This window comes from Cyprinodon tularosa, unplaced genomic scaffold (assembly GCF_016077235.1).
Source record: "Cyprinodon tularosa strain WSP-4 unplaced genomic scaffold, ASM1607723v1 ctg130, whole genome shotgun sequence".
Taxonomy (NCBI): domain Eukaryota; kingdom Metazoa; phylum Chordata; class Actinopteri; order Cyprinodontiformes; family Cyprinodontidae; genus Cyprinodon; species Cyprinodon tularosa.
Window position 1 is genome coordinate 415,574 of NW_024038115.1, and position 18,268 is coordinate 433,841.

Here is an 18,268-nt window from a genome sequence, read left to right on the forward strand (position 1 = left end):
ATGTGCAATATTCATTTTTGATATCCGAAATAGTAATTATGATTAACAGTAAGTCTATTATGGAGATCTGAAATTAGAATTCATCCTCGTCAGAATTCATTTTAGATAGAAGAATATCTGGATTTATCTTAATATCTTATTTTAGATATCTGGAAGTAAAGGCCCAATACACATGAATGGGAAACGTGACGTTATTTGTACTGGTAAGAATTACATTTCAGCTATCTGAAATGTTTATTTTAGATAGGAAGAATGTTATTTTAGATATCTGAAATGTTCATTTTGACTAGGAACAAATGCATTTGAGACATCCGGAATATATATTCACTCAAGCTAATAAATGTCAAATATGGCCTGCCATACTAGAGGCTTCCCATCTCTATGATGGTCTGACGTTTCCACAGTCTAGGCCGCTGATTGGTCCGACGTGTCGCACGCTTTTGGCGCCAGATTTGCGACACGGAACACAACAGCTCCGCAGTGTCTGTGTCCGTGGGAGCTCCTGTAGTGATAGCAAACTAAAATTACTTCTCCATTCAACCATTTTGGGGACTTTTATCAGGCTCGCAATCGAAACATGTTCATCACCGACATAAAGAAAGGTTTTTATGACGTTGTCGTAAACCAGGTAAGTACTTTGAAGCTGTTTGATAGCTAATAACTTATCACAGAGGGCTCATATCAGACGGGAATAATTTTTTTTTGTGCTTCATTCGTGCCTCTTTGCACTCAGAGAGTCGCTCTCCTGGTTGCAGCGGACATCGATGCCCTCTGCGCATGTAAAATATTGCAGGTAAGATGAATTGTTGGGTCAGCGTGGATTAGCTCATCTGCTAAGGTAGAAAGCTACTGGGAGGTCATAACAAAAGAGACATGCCCAAACAGTTTAACATGAAAATAACAGGTCGATGTTTGCCCTATGCTTTTTCTACATTTGTTTTTCCAAATCCATTACGATAGCAGACACAAATCAAATTGAACACAGATATTTTCGTTGAATAGTTTTTCTTAAAAATGTGATTAATGTCTGACAGTTAAGAAAAAAAGTTGTGTGCAGGTAGAAAAAATTCTTGACTCCCACAGTAAGTCAAAGATCAGACATATCCCCCTTTTTTGCCCCTTTTGTTTTCTGTAGATACCACATTTTGGAACTTTTTCCCCCATATTTTCCCAATGAGAGCATATCATCATCTAAATTTGGCAGTAATGCATTATAATTTAGGTAGAATTAGACCTTAAGTAACTTGAGCTAAACCTGACTATATGGCTTTTTAAAAATGCGACGGGTGTGAGAGAAAACTTACTGGATCTGCTTCATTAGTGCAATTTAAGTATAACACTGGAAATCAAAATGCATCAACAACTAACTTTTAAATTATCCTTATATTTAGTTATGTAAGCTGTATTTTTTAGTATTACCATAACTGCTTATCCATTGATTTGACTAATGGCTGTCTAAATATGATTGATGGTGAACTCTTTGATTAGAAATTCAGCTCAAACAGTTGATTAGTTTGATTAGCCCATGGATGTGATCAACGTCTACAACACCACTCTGGTGATTTCTCATGCTCAGTTCAAATATAGACAACCGGACTTTAGCTCAAACTGTTGATTAGTAGACGTTCCTGTTGTTTCTTTCCTAGGCGCTGTTTCACTGTGACCAGATCCAGTACACGCTGGTGCCGGTCAAAGGCTGGCAGGACCTCAGCACGGCTTTTCTGGAACACAAAGAGCAGGTTAGATGCCTGAGCGTTCATATGATGATGATGATGATGATGGTAGTTGCATAGGAAGAACTGTTGAGCTTTTCACCCCCTCCACTCTGGCCTGAAGGTTTTCCTTTGTCGTGTTTTAGTTTCGATACTTTGTCCTTATAAACTGTGGCGCCAATGTCGACCTGCTTGAGATGCTGCAGCCGGACAGCGACTCCATTTTCTTCATCTGCGACACCCACCGGCCTGTGGATGTGATCAACGTCTACAACGACACTCAGGTGATGTCCCATGCTCAGTTCAAATACAGGTGCTGGTCATAAAATTAGAATATCATGAAAAAGTAGATTGATTTCAGTAATTCCATTTAAAAAGTGAAACTTGTATATTATATTCATACATTACATACAAACTCATATATTTCAGATGTTTATTTTGTTTAATTTTGATGATTACAAATGACAACAAATGAAAATCTCAAATTCATCATATCAGAAAATTAGAATATTACTGATGACCAATAAAAACAAAGGATTTATAGAAATGTTGGCCAACTGAAAAGTATGAACATGAAAAGTATGAGCATGTACAGCACTCAGTATTTAGTTGGGCCTCCTTTGGCCTGTATTACTGCAGCAATGCGGCGTGGCATGGAGTCGATCAGTCTGTGGCACTGCTCAGGTGTTATGATAGCCCAGGTTGCTCTAATAGTGGCTTTTAGCTCTTCTGAATTGTTGGGTCTGGTGTATTGCATCTTCTTCTTCACAATACCCCATAGATTTTCTATGGGGTTAAGGTCAGGAGAGTTTGCTGGCCAATTAAGAACAGGGATACCATGGTCCTTCAACCAGGTACTGGTAGCTTTGGCACTGTGTGCAGGTGCCAAGTCCTGTTGGAAAATGAAATCTGCATCTCCAAAAAGTTGGTCAGCTGCAGGAAGCATGAAGTGCTCTAAAACTTCCTGGTATGTGGCTGCGTTGACCCTGGACCTCAGAAAACACAATGGACCAACACCAGCAGATGACATGGCACCCCAAACCATCACTGACTGTGGAAACTTTACACTGGACTTCAAGCAACGTGGATGAAGTGCCTCTCTTCTTTTCCTCCAGACTCTGGGACCTTGATTTTCAAAGGAAATGCAAAATTTACTTTCATCAGAGAACATGACTTTGGACCACTCACCAGCAGTCCAGTCCTGTTTCTCTTTAGCCCAGGCAAGACGCTTCTGACGCTGTCTGTGGTTCAAGAGTGGCTTGACACAAGGAATGCGACAGCAGAAACCCATGTCTTTCATACGTCTGTGTGTGGTGGTTCTTGAAGCACTCACTCCAGCTGCAGTCCACTCTTTGTGAATCTCCCCCACATTTTTGAATGGGTTTTGTTTCACAATCCTCTCCAGGGTGTGGTTATCTCTCTTGCTTGTACACTTTTTTCGACCACATCTTTTCCTTCCCTTCGCCTCTCTATTAATGTGCTTGGACACTGAGCTCTGTGAACAGCCAGCCTCTTTAGCGATGACCTTTTGTGTCTTGCCCTCCTTGTGCAAGGTGTCGATGGTCGTCTTTTGGACAACTGTCAAGTCAGCAGTCTTCCCCATGATTGTGTAGCCTATAGAACTAGACTGAAAGACCATTTAAAGGCTTTTGCAGGTGGTTTGAGTTAATTAGCTGATTACAGTGTGGCACCAGGGGCCATCAATTTTGAACCTTTTCACAATATTCTAATTTTCTGATATGATGAATTTGAGATTTTCATTTGTTGTCATTTGTAATCATCAAAATTAAACAAAATAAACATCTGAAATATGAGTTTGTATGTAATGTATGAATATAATATACAAGTTTCACTTTTTAAATGGAATTACTGAAATCAATCTACTTTTTCATGATATTCTAATTTTATGACCAGCACCTGTATAGACAACCAGACTTTAGCTTTAATTGTTAAACTTTTTTCAAATTTTCTCACATTACATGGTATATATATATATATATATATATATATGAAAAGTGAGACATGTACTAAGATTCTGCCCTTCTGAGTAAATCAGATTATTTTTCTTTTAATTGCAGTAGTAGTTTGCTTCAGTTACAACTCAGGAGGATTATATAGAAAGATTACCATCAAACCTTTCTACAGAGTCTTAATTGACATGAGTGTGAGCTGTGCCATCTGACAAACAAATTATGTTTGTGATGGAGGATACAGGGCTACTCGAGATTGACAACAGGAATACGTTTTTTTGACAGAATGCATAGGCGGGTTGTAAGTTTGTGTGATTGGATTAATTCATCTGCCATCGATAGACCCAACCCTTCAATGATATTTATTTTAAGAGCTGAGACAAAAAACAAAACAATGCTGTTTTTAATGCTACGCACAAACTCCTTTCAGCTGTAGGTTTTTTCCCCGGTACCAAAGTGCAGCTGCAATTTATTCTACTTACAGAAAAGAACAGATTAAAACCAGAGACCGATTTTTTTTATTTTTAACAGCCAAACCAGAGAGAGGTGGGGTTTTTTTTGTTTACAGGCCGATTTTAACACACAAATGCAAAATTAAATGGCAAAAAAGGAAAATTCTCTCCTGTTGTGCTCTTTCCATAAAAAAAAAAAAAAATCTCCTTCGGTTTTGCACATTTAGATAAATGGATGAATAACATAAAAAAAAAAACTATAATGTCCTATAACATAGAACAACTGCAGAAGAGGAAACTATTCCCACGGGACGAAGCTATAATGTTTATCTTATTGGGTTATAGTGCTTTTCTTTGCTCGCAAAGTCTCCTTCATCAATATATGATCCATCTCCATGTTGGTTTCACGAATATCGTTAGGAAAATTGTTGCCTATTGCCCAACCTTAGCATGTTGGCTGTGAATGGATAAGCTGTTGGCACTCATTACTGTTGCAAAACTGGGTGAGGAATTTCTGAATGTAATGCTGAATGTTAAAAGGATTGTAAAAATCTGAACCTTGTTTTTTATCATGGACAAATTTGTTGGTAACATGTTAAATAGAAGAGAACCTGCAGTGGTCCCAAAAATACCCTGAATCTGACAAAAGTAATGATGATAAATACAAATTCTTTGAAAATTAACAAATGAAAGTCAGCAAAAACACAGAAACCTAACTGATCTAGAGAAGATCTGTGTGGAGGAGTGGGCCAAAATCCCTCCTGCGGTGTGTGCAAACCTGGACAAAATCTACAGGAAACATTTGACCTCTGTAATTGCAAACAAAGGCTACTGCACCACATATTAATATTGATTTCTAAGATGATCAAATACCTATTTTCAGCTGTATCGTACAAATAAATAGTTAAAAGTTCATACATTGCGATTTCTGGATTTTTTTTTGATTATGTCTCTCAGTGCACATGCACCTGTGATGACAATTTCAGACCCCGCCATGATTTCTAAGTGGGAGAACATCCAGGAAAGCAGGGTGTTTAATACTTATTTTCCTGACTGTATAGGGCTACAGGTAGACACTGTGCTTTTTGTTGACATGGTGTGTATCACACTCAACATGGACCAGAGAAAGTGAGAAAAAAAGTTGTCTCAGGAGATTAGAAAGAAAATTATAGAAAAGTACGTTAAAGGTAAAGGCTAAAAGACAATCTATCAGTTTGATGTTCTTGTGACTACAGGAACTACATGTTTATGAAAAATTCAAGATCCATGGTACAGTGGCAAATATCCTTAGATGTAGCAGCAAGTGGAAAATGATAACATATTGAGAGAATAAAAAAAAGAGCCCAGAAAACCATCTAAGCTTAAGGAACATCAGTATCACATCGTACCATCTGTCAATGCTTGAACCAAAGTGGACTTAATGAGAGACGACCAAGCAGGACCTCACTGTAGAAAACTAATCTCAAAAAAGCCAGACTAGAATTTGGAAAACTAGATCTTCTGAAACTAGAGAGATTCTGGGAGAATACAGATGAGACAAAGATTGAACCTTTTTGCCTCTATTTTCTCATATGAGGCAAATCCTTACATCTCTGTAGATGTAAGGATTTCCTACACAACCCCAAAATATCAAAATAAAACAGCCGAGTGATTTCAGTAGGAACATGAATTTCACACATGGCCAAACCCCAAGAGTTAGACTTTCGATGTCCACAGATAACCCCACCTGAGGCGTGGATCTGTGCAGCTCCTCCAGAGTTACTGCCTGTCTTTTTGCGGTTGTTTTTAAAATTTGTTTCTATCCTCTTGTTCATGCTGATGGTTTAGGAAGTTTACCGTGACTTTGCAGAGTTGCTTTAGTGCCGTACTTTTTGAACAAACCTTTCTGACTTTTTAAACCTTTTTCAATATTTTCTCTTCCTTGGATGTCACAGTGCTGATTGATTGCTAACCCTCTCCTAGAGACTGGTTATGTCATGGAGAGCCATTTTCACCGGGCTTTAAGTAGGGGCAAAAGAGGCTGACAATAAATGTACGCACTTGATATCATTCTTTCTCCCGTTTACAATCATAGACAGTTTTGCTTGTTCTGCTACATAAAAGCCCCAGTACTTAAAAGTTAAAGCTGTATGCATAACTGTAGACTGAGAAGATCTGTTGACTGCATTAATAAGGATTATTTGGTTATTAAAGACACTCTAAACTAATTTACTATTGAACTCTTGTTAACCTGAGTATGCAAATTACAAAAGAACCCAATGAAAGCAATAATTAAACCAACTTTGTACTAAAACGTATAGATTTTTCAATAAAGGCAAAGGAAACGAAAAATAAAATCAAGACACTAGTTGTCTGTAAATATGATCTAACCAGAACTCATCAAGGGGTTTTGTTTTAGCTTCACCTGGTTAAAAAAAAATCTCCCATTTATAGCCTTTTACTATCAGACCATTAACTGACTGATAATAAGAAAAAATGGGTTAATAGTTCAATTAATTAACCAAATAATCCTTAGTTGCAACCCTTAAAGGTTAAAAGTTAAGAATGGTAATCAGCATTTATTTAATAAATCATTGTCAGAACTAATGTACCAATGAACAGCACTAAACATATGGACAGTTTTTAGTTTATGTATGTAGCACTAATGAAATAATATAAATAAAACACCAAAAGATGCAAGATGACAAGGATTCTTGGTTGTGCGGAGGTTCTGCTCATGGGGGCCCCAAAGCAGTCTGGAAATGAAGGTAATTAGATTGTGCTTTTTTTTTTCCAAATCTGGAAAAGGCAAATAAGACAATAACTATGAATATTTCCAGATGTTTCCGTAAAAATTCAAAAATATCCACTGGACTTGGTTTTCAAGATTTGAAGACGTTTCGCCACCTCTCCAGGAAGCTTTCTCAATTCAAGAAAAGAATTGAATTGAGAAAGCTTCCTGGAGAGGTGGCGAAACGTCTTCAAATCTTGAAAACCAAGTCCAGTGGATATTTTTGAATTTTTACGGAATGACTATGACCTGGATGACTGAGAACCTTCATCAGCATTTCCAGATGTGATTTTCTAAACTGGATTTGTGTCCTTGCTATTTTCCTTGTTTCCTACCTACCTAACTTTTCTGATTACCTTTGATGTGTCATTTATTTGTTTATTCCATCGATGTCTCTTTTCTCCCTTCCTTTCTTATAATGTCTGCACTATCCAGCCCAGTGGTCTTTTCTGTCCTTCCCGGACTTATCCCCTGACTTTGTAATCCTTATTTCTTTCCCTTCTTTCCTACATTAATTACAGTTCTCTGAGAAGTCTGATGATTTTACATGATAAAAGTAGAAACCACTGATCCAGAGAGTACTTTGGATTTTATGCAATCAAGAAAAATATTGGGTGTTTAGAGCTTTTCTATCAGGTCAAATACTGAGTCTCATCAGCTGGAAGGTGAACAGGCCGTCATCCCTTTATGAAAGATATAATTTTGTTCTCTGTCTCCTCTACAGATCAAGCTGCTCATCAAAGAGGACGACGACCTTGGCGTGCCGGCATACGATGACATCTTCCAGGACGAAGAGAATGAGGAAGACTCTGGGAATGAGAGCGACGAAGGCTCTGAGCCGTCAGGAAAACGGAGGAGATTTGATGAGGTGAGCTGAATATGCTGAAGGCAGCTGAGCCGAGCCTAAAGACTGGGGCTGACTGTTATGTCATTGCAGGGAGCCGTCGAGAGGAGGATCGAGAGGCAGAGAGCGAAGAGGGAGTGGGAGGCGAGGAGGTGATGGCTTTAATTAAAAGTAATCTTCAAGAGTCCTACGGGCTTCCTGCGGGTCTTTTAATGCTCCTCTTTATGCTCTACTTTATAAAACAAAACAATATTTTTTTTCTTTTTGTGTTCTTACACTTGTCATTCATCAACATCTCTTATATGCTGTGGAATGAATAGGCTGACTGGCACTGTACAAAATAAATGTTAACAATTTTGACATTAAAAGACCTTCTGAGATGCTGGAGAGACTGACAGATTTTAAAGTTTCACTCTGGAAGAATTAAATATTCTTCTAAAGAATTTCCACTTTTTTTTTTTTGGGGATTGACAAAAATAACTGGGATTATTCTGTCTTGTAGGAGGGAAATTCTATTCGACTACGAGCAGTATGAATACCACGGCACCTCTGTGAGTATGCTGAGCCGATCACTCCAGACCAGGCTGAAGACCATTTGTTGGAATATATGGAAATCCATTAGGTGTTTTTTTTTTTATTCAATTATTATATTTGCCAGGTCTGTATAAATGGGATAAAGACAGAGCTCTTGAAGGTTTTAATCTAGTGGGCACATCTATTCATCAGTTTATCCATTTATCAATCCATCCCACAGCAAGGCTGCTTGTGCATTCAACTTTCCTAACCCTCATCCACACTTCAAACTCTCTTCTTTCTCTTTGTCCATCTCTCCATTTCATGTTTTTGGTCACTAAGGACCTGAATGTAGAGAGTTGTGTGGCAAAAAACATCGATCACTTACGACAAAAATAAAAACGCCTACAATGGGATAACCAAGCATTCATGCAGCACAGGGGAATGAATGACAAGGTTATCGGCTCAAAGGAAAACGTGGCCAATTAGATGGGAGAATCCAACAAACAGCAATGGGAACCAGTTGGTTTAATGATGCAGGTGACAAGACAACCAGGATGAGAGGAGGAGCAGGTGTGCTTAAGGGAAAATTAGGAAGCTGAGGGGGAAACGCTGAGCTGAAATGGAAGGAAACTACCAAGGGGAAGAGATGGAACTGGAAAATAAGTCAATATATATGTTGACATTTTATTTAATAATGACATTTAAACACATTTTTAAGTATTTCAATATAAGCTGCAGTCTGTGGTTTACAATGTTTGTCACTGACTGATGTTCCGGTCTCAGGCAATTTGAGAACCCTAACCCTGCAGCTAAGCTTCACCACTGTAAGGTTTAACCACAAAATGAGCGCCCATGATAACATAAACGTTCCCGTTTTGAATGACCTGTCCCTGCAATCGTTTTTAACTTTATGATTTATTCTGATAAAAAAAATAAAGAAATATATTGTGGTAGATTTGGCCTATTCCTTCCTAGATATAGTTCTAGGAAGAGATGTTAGATGATCTAATAGAATATATAAAATAGATAAAAATAAAAGGAGAAAAATAGAACATCAAAAGCACAAATTAATATCAAAATAATTAAATGTATATTAACTGCAAAAAAAATAAAGCACAAAAGAAAAACAAAGACCTGGTAAGGGGATCATCCATCCCATTTTTATCCTTTTGTCAGTTTCTTCCATCAATTAATGTTCCTCACCCTTAGTGTCTGTCGATCTGTCATATCCTTCATCAGTCAGACCTTCCCCGTTTGTCCATCCAAACATCTGCCGTTAACTTGTAGCTATTCACTTTTTATCCTTTAAAAGGTCTGAAATGAACAGACAATGAGGAGTGTCTGAGATCTTGCTCTGAAAGATGTGATTTAGAGATGTTTCTCTTTGCAGGCTGCAATGATGTTTTTTGAGCTTGCCTGGGTTCTGACCAAGGACACAAAGGACATGCTGTGGTAAGCCTCTTCTGTGATCATGTTTGTTCATACTCTGTCCTGCAGGCTGCTGCATGTTGACTGTAATATTTGTGTTGCAGGTGGGCTGTCATTGGTCTGACTGACCAGTGGGTTCATGATAAGATCACACAGTAAGATTAACCCCAGAATATTTCAAAGCTTTTGATCCAAACTTCATTCGTTTCTGTCTCACAAAGAGATTTTATTTTCCCGTCTCAGCATGAAGTACGTGTCGGATATTGCAACGATGCAGCGGCATGTTTCCCGCCATAGCCACCGAAACGAGGATGAGGAAAACTCTCTGTCCATCGACTGCATGAGGATCTCCTTTGAATACGAGTATCCTTTGTGTCTGTCAGCTTCTCGTGAAGGATCCTCAGCTTGTTCGGTTGTATGTTTCCCCTTAACGCTCTGCTCCAGTCTTCGTCTGACGTTGTACCAGCACTGGTCTCTGTATGAGAGCATATGCAATTCCTGCTACACAGCATGCGGCTTCCAGCTTTGGACGCTGAAAGGCCAAAAGAAGCTCAGAGAGTTCTTGGCTGATATGGGGTACCAGCTTCAAAGTCAAGAGTTCTGTGTAAAAACAAAGCTGATTGTTTTGTTTTAAGGTTTGTCTCATCATGTTTTGTTCTGTATGTTTGTTTAAAGGCTGCCGCTAAAACAAGTGAAACAGAAATTTAAGTCTATGGACATTACAATCAAAGAAAACCTCAGAGACGTCATTGAAGAGTCCTCGAATAAATTTGGGTAGGTAAACTGCTTCTAAATATGAGTTTTCTATCTTTTCCCCCAAAGAGTCCAGCTAACACTTATTTAAACTAATAATTTATTTTTTAAATAAATTAGACAAACTATTTTTTTTTTTTTTTTTTTTTTTTTTTTTTTTTTTTTTTTTGCAGTAGTGTTGATATTTTCTTCAGTCTTAAAATATTTCTATAGATATTTCTGATACTTATTTTGTGGATCACAATAAAACTTTTCCATTTTCCATTTATTAACATCTCAAAAGCATTAATTATTTTTTTTTTTATGTTTTTCTTTAGCCCAAAAATTCCCAACATAAATAAAAAAATATCAATAAAATGTCCAAAAATGTACCAACATTTAATCACATTAAAGAAAAAGAGAAGAATATAAATAAAGATATTTAACATGAGTAGTGAAAACTTAATAAAATTCAAGCAATCAATAAGGGCCTTTTTACATTGACTTTAAATATGAATAAATAATTAAAGTCCCTTTATCATTTACTAGATGAAAATAAATATGGCAAAAAAAGGAAATTTTACATTAAGGATGATGACAGTGAAAATAATAATTTCAATACAAATTGTGATATTTGCGGTAGTAATAAAAGTATGATCATAATAACGTTTTAGTTACAAGATTTATGCTTCCGCTTAGGATAGTTGTGGTTGATGTTGGTGCATCTTTTATTCTATTAATACTGTTTTGAGGAGGACGTTTGTTTATATATCATTAGAAATTGTGTGTTAAATGTATGCAGGTGCTGCAGGCTATATAGGGATAATATAACGAGTTTAACATGTAGCTGGTTTGGATTTTTCAACATCTTCGTTTCCATTAGTGTCTATGGAGTGAAATTGGTGCCATGAATTTGTCAAAAAAATAAAAAATAAAGTCTTAAAAAATGGATTGGAGAAAAAGATTCAAGTAAAAAAAAAAAAGGTTTGTTTAAAAGAAAAACTACCTTTGAGATAAATATTTTTACCTGTTCAAAAAACGATTTACAATTTACAGTTTTATTTTAGTCTATTCATTATTTTTTTCAAAAAAATTTTTTGGGGGGGTTTAATGTTTTTCTTTTGAACAAAGTAGAGATGTCCCGATCCAGGTTTTTGCACTTCCGATCCGATACCGATATTGTTTTTGGACTTCCGATCCGATACCGATATTGGCCGATACCAGCCTATCCGAGCATGTATTTAAGTTTAAGTTAAAGTATTTAGCCTTAGTTGTAAGACTCATGTTGAAAAGGGTTTTAGTACTCTTGATAACATCTAGCCAGCTGAATTAGGTGAGATTGAATAAAACACAATGCTTGGTAACAACAAACTTTCCTGTTTATTAAGAGATAAACACAAACTGGACAAAATTATGAATAGCAATCTGAAATTGCACAGTCAGCAGTAAAACCGTAAACAGTTAAAGGTGCAAGTATTACTGTAAGTTTTAATAAAAATGCAAAACAGGGAAACACTGGCGCAAAATAGTGGAATGGATCGTTTCAATCGGTGAAACTGTAAAATACGGACTGGATTTTTTTTTTAAAAACTGGATCGGCATTTTACATGCTTTGCCGATACGCATTTTTTGCCAATATCGGCGTCCCGATCCGATACGTGGATCGGATCGGGACAAGCCTAAAAGTTACTATTTTTTTCAGGTTTATTTATTTATTTATTTTTTACTAGCTTTATGGCCCAATTTTAGCGCCACACTTTTTGATATTTCTGAATCCCATTTTGATGTAAGTAGCTAATATCTCTCTTTTTGGCTATGTTTGTACTCCTGACAACAAGGAAAGAAAAGGAATATTCAAATGCAGTAAAGCTGATCCTTTACCTGCTTTAATGTTGTGTCTCTCTTGTTTCTCTTTGATAGATTGAAGGACGTTCGCATTCAGACATTTGCTGCCCACTTTGGCTTTCAGAACCGTTTCCTGGCCAGCGACATGGTGCACGCTGCTGCCGCCCTGTTGGAGAACACAGAGAGAGAGGACAACGACACAACAGACAACTTCATCACAGCCCTCGATTCACTGTCACGGTCTGTGCACGAGTCTCAGTCGATCAAGAAATCCTGAATGCTGTCACCTAACGGCTGCTGCCGATCTGTGCATCTTTAGTAATATGACATGCATGCAGAAGCACAAATATCTGATGTTTTTCCAAATTAATTTGTGCAGGAGCAACCTGGATCGTCTCACAACAGGCATTGGCCTGGCTAAGAAAAAGCTGATTGCTGTCCAGCAGACTGTAGCTAGCTGCCTTTGTACCAACCTCATTATGTCGCAGGGACCCTTCCTCTACTGCCACCTCATGGAAGTATGAGTATTTTTGGAAGCCCAGAAAAGAAGTTTGTCGTCAGCTGTAGCTACTCTGCTAAATCCAAGTTCTTCCATTTTCCATCCAGGGAACGCCTGATGTGAAGCTCTTTTCCAAACCACTGGCTCTAACTCTGCTCTGCAAATACCTGCTGAAAGCGTTTGTCGCATTTGTAAGTACCCAACGCCTTGCATTCTATATGTGTTTATCACTTATCCAAGGCTTTCCACTCCTTCATGCACTGTGGCCTGCTTGTTTAGACAAGGAACAAACGCTGCAAACTGCTTCCTCTCATCATGGCTGCTCCTAAAGACGTAGAGAAGGGGACAGTTATTGTCGTAGGAATCCCTCCGGAATCAGAGACGTCGGACAAGAAGAAGTAGGTTTCTACCTTTGCAAAACACAGCCTTTATGGCAGCTTTCGTTTTTAAATTTTAACCGACATATGTGTCCTAAAACAAAACTTTACACAGAGTTAAAAAAGAAACACACAAAAGATTTAATCACTATAGGAATAACAATAAAACCAGAGTAAAGTAACAATAATCATAGTGAAATAAGATCAGAATGCAGCTTTGGAAATAAAAATAATTGAAATGTAGTGCTAGAGGAAACCTTGATGCTCTTACAGTTTTTTTACACGACAAATGGGGCACATTTATGACTACTGCTGTTTATTATTAACAGTAGGGCTGTAACTAACGATTATTTTGCAAATCGGTTAATCTGTTGATTATTTTTTTAAATTAATCGATCAGTAATCTGATAGCCACAGGTTCCTTGAAGAAGATTTTTTTAATGAAAGTAAACTAGGTGAAACTAAAACTTTTCCACTTGAGGAGATCTGGATAGTGTTTTTTTAATCTTAAATGCAAAATATTCACATATTTTTGCAACTGTTATAACTGCAGCTCATGGTGGGTTGCTCTATCAGCTAAAGACAGGTTTTAGTCTCTACACTCCATTTAATGATTAATGGGTTACTAAATTAGTTGACAATTATTTCAATAATTGATTAATCATTACTAATCCTATTAATTTTTTCAGCCCTCATTGACAGCAATAATAGATAATGTGATCATTTAGAACAGGGGTCGGCAACCTGTGGCTCTGGAGCCGCATGCAGCTCTTTCGCCTCCCCCTTGTGGCTCCCTGGAGCTTTTTCAAAAATTTATGAATATCGATTACTTTTTTTTTTTTTTTTTTTTATGGTGTGCAGGTTGCAAACAAAATTTAATGTTTTCCAATGCTTTAAACATTTTAATTATAAATAAATTTAAACAATAATTTGCGTCAAAGCCATAGAGATCAGTGATCATAACTTGGAACCAGCGTGGTGCGGTGCCAGGCAAACAAAGCTGCAGGTGTGTCTCGGAATATGAATCCCAAAGGAAAAAAATGGAAGATAGCTGATGAGAAAAGAGGATTTAAATAGGCCGACTCATTTGCTTTCATTATCAACGCTGAACAATTGCCTGCATTTTCGCTTTGTAATGAGAGGGTGTCAAAAAAAAAAAAAAAGAAACATTTGGAAAGGCATTTCCAGGGAAGGCTAAATCTGCAGCCCACCACCAAGAGAGAAAAAGTGCGATTGCAGGATAAATTAGAGGAGCGCAAAGATAGATTTAAGAAGTGGATTGCATCTCCAAACTCCACTAATGCTGCTTGTTTTATTGCAAGGATGGAAAACCGTCCACAGATCAAACAGGTAGCGCTTTGATGCAGGTATCTGAACTTTCTTCCATTTTTTTCCCCAAATCCTAAAAATATTAATCAGACCAAGGAACGATGGTGACAGAGGATGTGATTTCAGGGTTAGAGAGCACAGCTCTGATGTCAATTCCTGCTTGGTTCCTCATGACTCAGTAAACTCCTCCCAACAGAAACACGTCCACCATAGAAAGATTTAGCAAGAAAACTTAAACTGCGTGGTGAAGCGGTGCGAGATGGGAGCGTTCACTGTTCCTCCGTCACCTCATGCTACTATGTGACATTTGCTTCAGGATAAGCATTTAATCGTGAATGATTATTATATATTTAAGCCCATAGAGTCCTTTTCTATAGTGGGATAATACACTTAGAGCCCATGTTTCTATACAAGGCTTATATAAGGCTTTAACATTTTTGCGGCTCCAGACAGATTTTTTTTTTTTTGGGTCCAATATGGCTCTTTGAGCAGTTTGGGTTGCCGACCCCTGATTTAGAACAAAAGCAATGTGAGTGAAATTGGAAAATAGCAGAGTAAGGCAGATGAACAGCATGTTCTCTTGCAACAGGTCCTAATTAAAATAAATCAATTCACAATTTCTAATATGTTCAGACTACAGCTTCCTGTATTTTTATATTAAATCAGAATACAACTCCAGACCTTCAGTATTGTTCATCAAAATCCCCTTGATATGACAGTTTCTTTAAATGTAGATTATTATTATCCATGGTTATTGAGAAGTTTTTTTTGTTTATTATTTATTCTTATCCTCAAGTGTTGGTTCTGTTTCCTTTTCTCTGAAGCTTCTTTGGTCGAGCCTTTGAAAAAGCTGCAGAAAGCACCAGCTCCAGGACTCTTCATGATCACTTTGATACTTCAAGTAAGTGATGCCTTACCGAGGATGCTGTATCCTTACTCCAGCTCTTCCCTGTCCATTTCCCTGTAGCATTTTTTTAATGAACATATTAATTAAATTTTCACTACAGAATGACCTGAAAGAATCAGGAATGAGTTTTTGGATCTGTATTAATATCTGCTTGAAAACTGTGTTTGTCTTACATAAAATGATCTCTGATAGAACAAAATCCATCACTGCTTCCTCTTTATGAAGCTTTCATGGTTTGTCCTTATATTAATAACTAAAAATGCAAAAAATAAACTGTTAGCTGTTTAAAATGGCACCAGATTTCATGTTGCAGATAATAATAAATAAAAAACAGTTTTGTTTTATCTAAAGCACTTGTAGTATTTGCGACTCTAAATGATTTTTATATAAAATAATTCTTTCGATCAGAAAGGTGGCAGACACAAATAAATTAGAATTGGCAATGCCAATGCTCAAAAAAATGGGTGATGTGAGAATTTCATTTTTGATATTTTTCTTATTTTCCCTTTCATTTTTTCCATTGGGGCTTTGCCAAATTCCATGAATATGTGATCAAATTTGGTTACTGCGATATAGATTATGTTTAGTGATTAAAAAAATCATACTTCTTTATATAACACATGTCTTGAAGAAGACTGTTTTAAATGTATGTATTTTTCCAGAGTATTATTTGTAATTGTGGGACTATGAATACATTGAAACGCAATCAGAGCTATAGAGTTATTTAAGAATGACCTCAAAGACTTAATGAATTGTTTTTATTGTCAAAGATTAGAATTATAACAGTACCAAAAGATGTCTTGATGAGATTTTAAGGAGATATTGTCCAGGCTAGTCTCCATAATCAAAAACAGAACGACTCGTCTCACATTTTACTGAAACATCACCCTGATGATCTTGAACAAAAAAGCACAGAAATCTGCATACATTGGTAGAGAGCTTAGGGTTTGGTGCCTTGATCACTAGAAAATAGACACAGGAGAAGAAGAAGCTGAAATTGAATCAACAAAATGATGTGAATCCCTTCATTGTAATTGATATTATCCTGAATTCTAGTCCTCAGGATGTCTGGATGTCAGTTTGTGATCCTAGCATGCTTGAAAGCAGACATTCCTGTTTGGATAGCTCAGCTATCAGCCTGCTTTAGGGAGGAAATACTTAATTCCACATAGGTTGTTTGGATCACCCTTTGTCCTTTCTCATTATGGACAAAAATGCTTAATATGAAACCTTTAGGTTTGACAGAAAAAAAATGAAAACATAAAATCTATGATATCTATCAATACTTTTGTTATAGCACTGAGCATGACTGAATATTTTAATGGTTATCATTCTGCTTCTTTTTTTTTTTACCTTAAACATCAGCGTTTATAATAAAATATAAACCCCCATCCTTTCTAATATTTTGCCTGCTGAAAAATTATTAAATTAGATAATGTTGTCTTATAAGCAGCATATTAAGTTGTTGAATATTTTAATACCAATACTAAGAGTCAGAGCCAGCAGTATTATAATATTTTAAGAAAATATATTAACAGTAATTTATTAAGAGCTGGAAATGATTGTTTAGGAGGACTAAAGCCCTGAAATTCTGTCAGACCTTATTTTTCTGCAAAAATGTCTCCTTTTTAGACACCAGGTGGCAGGATTACTTCACGTTGTTCAAATGACCTCAGCTGCAAAGAAGTCTCCATGCAATAATTTACCTCTGATATCCAGGTTGCCTGTTAATGTCTGTATTTCAGCACCTCTGACCTGGTTTTGTCTCTTGAGCTTTTTCAGATAGTTTTCATTCATTCCCCCTTCAAACATTCCAAACTATCTAGTTTCAGATAGCTAGTTGTGAAAGTTTCGACTATTTATTTTTCCAGTCAAGTCCGAGAATCATCTGCATGAAAATATGCAGCTGGAACAAGACGGATGATGTCTAGAAAGTTTATTTATCTGTGTGTCTCTTGCAGTAATTGAACTGAAGACGGAGGATCGGAGCAAGTTTCTGGATGCCCTCATCACTCTCCTGTCATGAAAACGCATACAGTCAGAGACTTATGAGTTTTTTGTTGAGCAGACCCCACATTCTTCTCTGGTCGGGTCATAAATGCATCACCGGAGTTTCAAGCGTTACGTTTTAAAGAGTTTTAATCAGCTTTTATGTAAATGTTGTACAGATCTTTTATGTTTTATGTATTTTACTTCCATATGCGTGATATTCAGATCAGATTACATTACTAACATGTTTTAATAAATCATTTTAAGCTTTTTATTTGCTTTTATTTTTAAAATGTAAGCTGTTCTGCCTGTGAAACATAAAAATAAAAAATTACATTTTACTAATGTGTTGTTTAGGATTTATGTTGAAATGCTCGATTTAAGTCTCCACAGAAAGCAACAGATCGTCCTCTTTTTAGGAGTTGAATGACGGCGGCTAAACAAATTAGCTGCTGTAATCAACAATAAACTTACCATCTAGATTAGAGCTCAGCTCCTCTGCAGGTTAAAGGGTAACTTGGTGAACTGGGTCTGATCTTGCTGGTGGGTGAGGATGTTTATTTTTCTAAACATGGTTTATTGTTGCTAAACGGCCCTACTGAAGCTTAATCTTTTTGTTTGTGTCTCATTTATTTTTTGAAGCACATGAAAATAAACGGTTTTAACTTCAGCTGTTTCAGTCTTAATGTTTGTTGTTAGTGCTTGTGATTATTTACTGTAAATCAGCGTTTCTTTCCAAGTGGGAACGCAAGAATTAGAACTAGTCAACATTGGTATGCAGTTTCCCAAATATTAGTAAACTGTGTCTAGGACTACAACTAATTATTAATTAGCAAATCGATTATTCAATTGATTATGTTTTCGATTAATAATCGGATTCCTTAAATAAGGCTTTTTA

At 36.7% G+C, this 18,268-nt stretch overlaps 1 protein-coding gene across 1 annotated transcript; it reads left to right on the forward strand.

The window, feature by feature from the left end:
* Window positions 1-433: 433 nt before the first annotated feature.
* On the forward strand, window positions 434-18,040 carry cdc45 (CDC45 cell division cycle 45 homolog (S. cerevisiae)). Its single transcript, XM_038277229.1, has 18 exons — window positions 434-628; window positions 734-793; window positions 1,647-1,739; window positions 1,859-1,996; window positions 7,629-7,772; window positions 7,842-7,900; window positions 8,251-8,299; window positions 9,655-9,716; window positions 9,797-9,847; window positions 9,936-10,055; window positions 10,137-10,268; window positions 10,368-10,466; window positions 12,345-12,509; window positions 12,649-12,787; window positions 12,876-12,959; window positions 13,048-13,166; window positions 15,299-15,375; window positions 17,343-18,040. The coding sequence occupies exons 1-18, from the start codon at window positions 578-580 to the stop codon at window positions 17,405-17,407; spliced, it is 1,707 nt and encodes a 568-aa protein (XP_038133157.1). The 5' UTR covers window positions 434-577; the 3' UTR covers window positions 17,408-18,040.
* The last annotated feature ends 228 nt before the right edge of the window (window positions 18,041-18,268 follow it).